Source organism: Esox lucius, chromosome 21 (assembly GCF_011004845.1).
Source record: "Esox lucius isolate fEsoLuc1 chromosome 21, fEsoLuc1.pri, whole genome shotgun sequence".
NCBI classification, from domain to species: domain Eukaryota; kingdom Metazoa; phylum Chordata; class Actinopteri; order Esociformes; family Esocidae; genus Esox; species Esox lucius.
Window position 1 is genome coordinate 18,125,710 of NC_047589.1, and position 8,965 is coordinate 18,134,674.

General features: G+C 41.3%; 1 protein-coding gene across 3 annotated transcripts; it reads left to right on the forward strand.

Moving 5' to 3' along the window:
• Window positions 1-570: 570 nt before the first annotated feature.
• On the forward strand, window positions 571-8,351 carry LOC105022602 (pancreatic alpha-amylase). 3 transcript variants are annotated; one of them, XM_010891165.3, is made up of 12 exons: window positions 571-875; window positions 1,069-1,225; window positions 1,497-1,688; window positions 1,837-1,983; window positions 2,284-2,484; window positions 2,654-2,884; window positions 3,076-3,209; window positions 5,085-5,207; window positions 5,290-5,389; window positions 5,918-6,039; window positions 6,148-6,273; window positions 6,493-8,351. In XM_010891165.3, exons 3-12 carry the CDS (start codon window positions 1,497-1,499, stop codon window positions 6,680-6,682), a joined length of 1,566 nt encoding a protein of 521 aa, XP_010889467.2. In that variant the 5' UTR covers window positions 571-875; window positions 1,069-1,225; the 3' UTR covers window positions 6,683-8,351. The 3 variants fall into 3 exon arrangements, with proteins under 3 accessions (XP_010889467.2, XP_010889468.2, XP_010889469.2); XM_010891166.3 differs by having other exon boundaries at window positions 1,072-1,225; XM_010891167.4 differs by lacking the exons at window positions 571-875; window positions 1,069-1,225 and having other exon boundaries at window positions 1,579-1,688; window positions 1,851-1,983.
• The last annotated feature ends 614 nt before the right edge of the window (window positions 8,352-8,965 follow it).

The following is an 8,965-nucleotide window of genomic DNA, read 5'->3' on the forward strand; positions in this document are numbered from 1 at the left end:
AAAGTATTTACAAATGTGACCGTCCTTAAAATAAGTTAAATTTTTTTACATTTTTTTCTGAAATGAAGTTAAATACACTGCTAAAAAAAATAACACTTAAATCACACATTGGGTCTGGAAGAAGGAAATACTTTAAAGATCAAAATCTTAACTGTACATTGTGTAATTTGTTGAGAACAAAATGCTGTAGGCTAACAAAGGTCAAAATCACCAACAGATTGAGGGCTGGATTCAAACTCACACTGAAAAAGTAAACAATTGAAAAAGTCATAATGTGACTCAGTAGTGTGTATGGCCCCCAAGTGCCTGTATGCACTCCCGACAACATCTGGGCATGCTCCTGATGAGACGGCGGATGGTGTCCTGGGGGATCTCCAGCCGGACCTGGATCAGGGGATCAGTGAGCTTGCTTGATTGATGCCCTTCTACAGCCCTGTCCAGCTCTTGTGTAACTGCCTGTCTCCTAGTATCTCCTCCATGCTCCTGTGACTGTATTGGGAGACACAGCAAACCTTGCAACGGCACGTATGGATGTGCCATCCTGAAAGATCTGGACTGCCTGTGCAACCTAAATGGGCTGCAGGTACCGCCTCATGCTACCAGAATTGAAAAGGACATGATCAAAATGCAAAATAGAGAAGAATCAGTCAGGATATTCTAAATATGAAAAACAATATCTATAAAACATAAATCACAACTAGCTAAATGTGTTTTTACTTCAAGACGTTTTGGGATTCCAGCCATTATGCAGAAGTAGAGTCATATTCTATGTCCAGAGGAAACAACTTGTCAGCTGAACACAGCTGCCTGTACAGTTTTGGATTCATCGTGACTTTGGTTGATATATTTTTGGAGCATGTACACATTGAAGAAAGGTGAGCCACAGTGTTATCAATAACAATAGTATTTATGTTTCTATTATGAAATATCACTGTTCTTATATTCTGTTTCATAACATGATCTATTAAAATTATATTATTATTGGTAGCATTACTGTAGCTTATTAGCTCAGTCCAAAGGCTCAAGTATCTCCTTCCCTTCTGTGTTTGCCTGATCCCTGGGCTTCAGAAGAGGATCCAGCCCCCTGCTTTGGGCCTTTCATTAACAAGCCCTTTCAAATGCTACAATGACTGGCTTTATCTAAGCAACAGTACAAGCATCTCAACTCTTGCATTGAAAGCTCATTAACAACATGGATTTGCAGAGATGATGAACCAACTCAAAAGTGAGTAATGTAGAACTACACTGCACATGGTGGTGGTATTAAATGATATACAAACAGCAGTCAGACACCGGCCTTAACAACTTCTGATTATGTGAACACAAACTAATAGCCTGTCTTTTGATAATGTAGAACATTTGTCTTGGTTTTATTGCATTGAAATCGTGATTCAATTCCATGGAATAATATATATATATATATATATATATATATATATATATATATATATATATATCTCTATCAGTTAACCATTTAAGTGCATTTGCTTCATCAGATGAAAGTTAAACTCTGCGGCTGCCTGTTAGCACTGGGCTTTGGACTAGGCCTCCTCCAGTGCCAGACTCACTCAAAGCGTCAAATCCTGCAGAGTAGTTCAACCATAGTCCATCTGTTTGAATGGCGCTGGAATGACATAGCTGAAGAATGCGGGCGATACCTGGCACCTAATGGATTTGGCGCAGTTCAGGTGTTAGATTTTTGGACATTATTTATCTAATAATGCTCTATCTAATTATTTATTGAATGAGCTCTAGCTTATCTTATTATTATTTTACTATTGTTAAGATAAAGTACCTGTAAAATATATAAAACCATTGTTTTTGTATAAATACCAGATCTCCCCTCCCAGTGAGAACGTGATCGTGACTCAACCATGGAGGCCGTGGTGGGAGAGGTATCAGCCGGTTAGCTACAATCTATGTTCCCGTTCTGGAACTGAACAGGAGCTCAGGGACATGATCTGCAAGTGCAACGCTGTGGGGGTAATGGGACATCCTATTTTGATTGATGAATTTCTTGTGCAAAGGTGTGCCGAACTTTAATAAGCAATGAAGCAATTGTACACAAGATGGCTTGGTAAACAACTTTAATCACCGCAGCAGGTCGTGTGTATGTGTTGATAGCACAATGTGCTAAACCGGTTTGTCTAAAAAATGTGAAGCACGGCTTACAGATTTCTTATTGTTGATCTAAGACAATATAGGAAGAAATCTGAAGTAGCCTAGTAGTAGAATTGATATGCATCGGTATTAGTGTGGATTTGAACACATTTCCCTCTGCAGGTGAAGATCTATGCAGACGTAGTCATTAATCATATGTGCGCCCCTGACATGGGGGAGGGAAGACGCCGTTCGACTTGTGGCTCATTCTTCAATGCCAGTAAGAGGGAGTTCCCATCTGTGCCCTACACTGCTTCCCACTTCAATGATGACAAATGCCCCACCCTCAGTGGAAATATTGAGACTTATCAAGACATCTATCAGGTATTATTTCAGAGAGGATAGAAGAAAGGAAACTCCTTGTAAATACCATGAGACACTGATGGAGACACATGGCATTCTCCTCTCTCTTGCAAACCCTTGTTGTCATATAATGTGATATAAACCCAGAGATGTTCATACAATGCATTGCTTTGGCATTTCAACCCAACAGGTGCGTAACTGTCGTCTGGTAGGTCTTCTTGATCTGGCTCAGGACCAGGAGCATGTGAGGGGGAGGATAGTGGACTACATGAACAGGCTGGTTGACATGGGTGTAGCAGGTTTTAGGGTAGACGCGTGTAAACACATGTGGCCTGAGGACCTGAAGAACATCTACAGCAAGCTCCACGACCTCAACGCCACTTGGTTCCCACATGGTTCCCGGCCTCTCATTTACCAAGAGGTAGGATTTAGCACTAGCAATGTCCTTATCTTACTATTACGTTTTGAAGGACCATTTTGTTTTACCAGTGTTTTGTTGCTTACATTTTTTCTTTACTGTAGCTACTTTCGGCAAATGTTTCAGCATTAACTCATTGAGGTTGTTGGCCCCACTTTGCATACAAAAAAATAACAAATGGCAATTTCTTCCAGGTTATTGACCTTGGTGACGAGCCAGTAAAAGCGATAGAATATTCTGGGCTGGGCCTCGTCACAGAGTTCAAGTATGGTGCTATGCTGGGCTCTGTTATCCGCAAGTGGAACCAAGGAAAACTTGCTGACCTCAAGTATGAATAGAGTACACTTTGAATGGTTAAGAATTCTAGAATCTGGCAGGTTATAGCATATTTGATACACTGCCGATTTTGCAGGTTTTCCCACTTACAAAGCATGTAGAAGTCTGTCATTTTAGGTATACTTCAACTGTGAGTGACGGAATCTAAAACAAATTTTATGATTTTTAAGTAATTAATTTGCATTTCATTGCATGACATAAGTATTTAATACATCAGAAAAGCAGAACTTAATATTTGGCACAGAAACCATTGTTTGCAATTACAGCGATCATACGTTTCCTGTAGTTCTTGACCAGGTTTGCACACACTGCAGCAGGGATTTTGGCCCACTCCTCCATACAGACCTTCTTTAGATCCTTCAGGTTTCGGGGCTGTCGCTGGGCAATACGGACTTTCAGCTCCCTCCAAAGATATTCTATTGGGTTCAGGTCTGGAGACTGGCTAGGCCACTCCAGGACCTTGAGATGCTTCTTATAGAGCCACTCCTTAGTTGCCCTGGCTGTGTGTTTCGTATCGTTGTCATGCTGGAAGACCCAGCCACAACCCATCTTCAATGCTCTTACTGAGGGAAGGAGGTTGTTGGCCAAGATCTCGCAATACACGGCCCCATCCATCCTCCCCTCAATACAGTGCAGTCGTCCTGTCCCCTTTGTAGAAAAGCATCCCCAAAGAATTACGTTTCCACCTCCATGCTTCATGATTGGGATGGTGTTCTTGGGGTTGTACTCATCCTCCTTCCTCCAAACACAGCGAGTGGAGTTTAGACCAAAAAGCTCTATTTTTGTCTCATCAGACCACATGACCTTCTCCCATTCCTCCTCTGGATCATACAGATGGTCATTGGCAAACTTCAGATGGGCCTGGACATGTGCTGGCTTGAGCAGGGGGACCTTGCGTGCGCTGCAGGATTTTAATCCATGACAGCGTAGTGTGTTACTAATGGTTTTCTTTGTGGTCCCAGCTCTCTTCAGGTCATTGACCAGGTCCTGCCGTGTAGTTCTGGGCTGATCCCTCACCTTCCTCATGATCATTGATGCCCCACGAGGTGAGATCTTGCATGGAGCCCCAGACTGATGTAGACTGACCGTCATCTTGAACCTCTTCCATTTTCTAATAATTGCGCCAGCAGTTGTTGCCTTCTCACCAAGCTGGTTGCCTATTGTCCTGTAGCCCATCCCAGCCATGTGCAGGTCTACAGTTTTATCCCTGATGTCCTTACACAGCTCTCTGGTCTTGGCCATTGTGGTGTGGATTGAGTGTGTGGACAGGTGTCTTTTATACATACAGGTAACGAGTTCAAACAGGTGCAGTTAATACAGGTCTGTGAGAGCCGGAATTCTTACTGGTTGGTAGGTGATCAAATACTTATGTCATGCAATAAAATGCACATTAATTATTTAAAAATCATTCAATGTGATTTTCTGGATTTTTGTTATACATTCCGTCTCACAGTTGAAGTGTACCTATGATAAAAATTACAGCCCTCTACATGCTTTGTAAGTAGGAAACACTGCCGATTTTGCAGGTTATCAAATACTTGTTCTCCCCACTGTATATCAGCATCTCCAATAATATTTATGGAAACCTCAGCATGTATGATACTTTATACTCTTAGCCTGCGAGGTACAGAGTATTTTCTTTTCTACCTTATCATTAATTGCACCCACTTGGTGCCCCAAGTCTAAATAAGTCCCTGCCGTCCAGGTCCCCAGTTCAATACCCCTGGACTACAGGGCATGGCACTGATTAGTTCATAACCTTAGTTCTAGGAAGGAGAGGGCACGAAATAAAAAGAGAACCTGTGATATTGGAGCAACAAGAATATTCTGCACTGCAAATGATATTGCGATGTCTTGTTGTTTTCAGGACATGGGGTGAGCACTGGGGACTGCTGCCTTCTGATGAGGCGCTCGTGTTTCTGGATAACCATGACAACCAGAGAGGACACGGTGCAGGGGGGGCCTCAGTAGTCACCTTCAGGGAGCCCAGGTAAAAACCCATTGGCTGCAATCTGACTGCGCTGTGGATGTTGTATTCTACAGTATAAAGTAATGAATTCATTTTGCATCAGAATATATAAAATGGCTGTGGCTTTCATGTTGGCCCATCCCTATGGAGTCCCAAGATTGATGTCAAGCTACCGGTGGGATCAACGAGTGGTTGGCGGAAAGGTATGTTTACGTAAAAACCATGAAAATGTACAGTTAGGTGCGGAAATAATTGGACACTGACACAAGTTATTTTGTCTGTTTACCAACATGTATTCAAGTTACAATTAAATAATACTTCAAACAGTCATTGCCTGCAAAGGATTCTTTTTATGATTGTGTTAATTTATCCAATTACCTTTGAGCCGCTGAAATAAGGAGGCTGTGTATGAAAATGGTTGCAATTCCTAAACGTTTCGTAAGATATTTTTGCTCAACCCCTGGAATTATTTCTGAAAGTCTACACCACAATTGCACCTCGGTTGTTTCATTTCAAATCCATTGTGGTGGTGTAAAGAGCCAAAATTATGAAAATGGTGTCCGTGTCCAAATATTTCCAGACCTAACTGTATGTCTGCACACTTCCATCCGTTGCTAGTGTCTTGTCTTAAACCACACATTTTTAGGTCTCAAAACTCTCACATTTCTAATGGTCAGTGTGACCACTCATCGCATGGCAGTGGTATTCAGCTTGCAACCTCTGTCTGTCAGGACCAGAATGATTGGATGGGTCCTCCCAGCTACCCAGATGGCTCCACCAAACCTGTCCCCATACAGCCAGATGGTAGCTGTGGGGAAGGGTGGGTCTGTGAACACAGATGGCCCTCAATCAGGTAAGAGTCAGTCAATACTGGTGAATCACTTTATTTGAATGGTACATTCAAAAGGACTACTTAACACACTCTCTACTCCTTTCTCTCTCTATCTATACTCCTATGTAGGAATATGGTGATGTTCCATAATGTTGTAGATGGGGAACCACTGGCAAACTGGTGGGATAATGGAGAGAACCAGATCGCTTTTGGACGGGGCAACCAAGGTTTTATAGTGATCAACAATGATGACTGGTATGTGTGATTCACCACATGGAATTTTTTTTCATGGATCTTAATTTAAAATGTATTTTAATATAATTGATGTGTCAGATGACATTCTGTGCCAATTTATTGGGTGACACTGTTAATTTAGAATTGGCCAATAAGATGTATCTTCAATGGAAATCAGTATCAATTAAGCCAGTCATTCTATTTTCTTACTAACACCTGTAACTCTTTCTAATTAATCAGTCCCCTGGATGTGACGCTTTACACCGGCCTGGCTGAAGGAACCTACTGTGATGTCATCTCCGGTCAGATGTCAGGAGGTTGTTGCTCTGGCAAACAGCTAACAGTTAGAAAGGATGGCAGAGCACATTTTACCATCAGCCACTCTGACCCAGACCCTGTCATAGCCATCCACACTCACTCTAAACTCTGAGACATAATAAATATAAAGTACTATATAGTCCCCAAACTAAAAGAATAACCAATACATTTTATCTGTAAGATTTCTTTCTACAGATTTCTGAAAATATATGTTACCTCACAGAGTTGATTATTATTTGTAAGTAAATCAATTATAAAGTTTATTGTAGGTGCTAACAGTAGATTTAAAATAAAGCTAACTGGCATAATCTTGACAAACCCCTTTCAGCTAATATTACTTATGCGACTTAAAAGAGCCCATCCGACCCTTGACAGTAATCAGTTTTACAATAATTTCCTGAAGTAAATGTCAATTTCAAGGTGTTCTTATTCATTATACAGTGAGTGATGGCTTTACTATGCATATTTTATAGTTTTACACCCTGCAAGTTTCATGAAGTTGTCGAAATGAGTAGCATTTAAACTGAAGTGAAGTAATTCATTTGAATAATTTAAAATGAATGTCTCTGATAAGCATTAGCAACAAGGTCATCAGTTCTGCTCAAGCCCGTAGCTGTTTTTCAATAATGCAAGTTCTTCTTTGGAAGAAAATTTTACTTATGGTGTAAACATTTTTATGAACATATTTTAGTCACAGATGATGGAGAAAGAGAGAGAGAGCATTCTTTTTCAACTAACCCTAATTCTTACATATTCAGAGGGGCTTGGTAAAGTAGTAGATAACTAACATTGAGGTTCCCAAAGAGTACAGAGCTTTAATTATGCAATCCTTTTCCAGCAAATCAAAACAACATGTGAAAATGTCACACTACAGCAAATCATAAAATATCAACTCTGTGCGTGTTGAGAGTACAATGTTGTTGTGTTGACGCATTAAACTCAGGAACATTCTCATTAGACCCTGCTTGGGCGCACATGCCCCCTCCAGCACTTGCCCACTAACAAACAACCGCACACCAACAGCATGCTAACAATGCTAACGCTAAACAGCCTAACTCCAGTCCCTTCATCATCACTCGCCCGGCATTGTCCAAACCGGCAGCTAAATCTTTGCCTCAACTGATACACTGCAACCTTGCTTATTCCCTGCTGTGATATTAGCAGAGCTGTAAATGTATTTATGGGGGGGACAAATGTGGCTGAGGCAATCTTAGGAAAATATATAAATCCTGCCTGTTGATTTCTCAGGGCCAGAAGTGTGTTGGTGGTGATCAGCATGTAAAATATATTCCCTGGGTAACTCTTTGTGACTAAAGTAAGGGGTCAAAGCAGCCTGGCAAAATGTGTGTGTGCGTGTGTGCGTGTGTGCGTGTGTGTGTGTGTGTGCGTGTGTGTGTGTGCGCGTGTGTGTGTGTGTGCGTGCGCTTTGAGACCACCACCAATAGTTTTAATATAGCTTTTGGCTAAGTCTACTATAATTGTGTATAATTAGCTCAGGCACAAGACCCAGCGGGCCATACCCAGCTGTGCGTGTCTGTGTGTTTGTAAGTTACAGACCAAGTTATCATCTGCTGCACTAGTCTGTATCTTACAAGATGTTCCAATCTGCCCTGTGTGTAGAGTATCACAGCACTGGGCATGAGGATGATTTCAATGTCTCGACCGAGCAGAACTGTTTTGGCATTGTGAAACAATAGGGAATGCAAAATGGCACCTGTTTAAATTACAGTGATCAAGCTAATCTGGACTGAACATAATGTATGAATAAATGATTATTGCTATTGCCTCCATTATGTTGTTTACTAAACCAAGGGTTGTATTCCTATTGAGAGATTTCTTTAGTATGCCCCTAACACAGCAACATTTAATCAATGTCATAGTGTTCCCAGTGATTCCTGAAGAAGTCGATTCCTCAAATGTTTACTACGTCTGAAAAGCAGATGTTAAGTGCCTCTATCTCCCACCTAAAAAGAGATCCCTCATACAGGATGTACTGATACAGCCTCACAATGTGCTGAATGAGTGAGGAAGGTAGAGAATACTGTAGGAGGAGATGGAGGAAAGCGGTGGTGTGAAGTAGCAAAATGAAGAGTGCTCACACACTGTAGTTTGCTACTGTAAGTGGGTTGCTCCAAAGTGAGGCTCACTTTCTTTAAACATGTTTTGTCAAGTAATGTCCAGTAGAGATATACTTACATTTACCTTGTGGAACACCCAGGGTTTGAACCAGCCAATAAATGTTATTTTGGCGACCGACCCAAATAGCCTTTTGCCTGCGCTGTTTTTCATGTCTGACCTTTGCATAGTTGGAAGGGTGCTTCGCTTTCTAAGTTTCCCTTTGGTTAGTGTGCAAATGAAACCAACATAACTGGACACGGAATCAAAGGCAATGCAA

Coding starts and splice junctions, on each gene's coding strand:
- LOC105022602 (XM_010891165.3), top strand. CDS start 1,497: ATGAAAGTTAAACTCTGCGGCTGCCTGTTAGCACTGGGCTTTGGACTA. Junction 1,984..2,283: donor GCAAGTGCAACGCTGTGGGG/GTAATGGGACAT, acceptor TTCCCTCTGCAG/GTGAAGATCTATGCAGACGT. Junction 5,208..5,289: donor GTCACCTTCAGGGAGCCCAG/GTAAAAACCCAT, acceptor ATTTTGCATCAG/AATATATAAAATGGCTGTGG.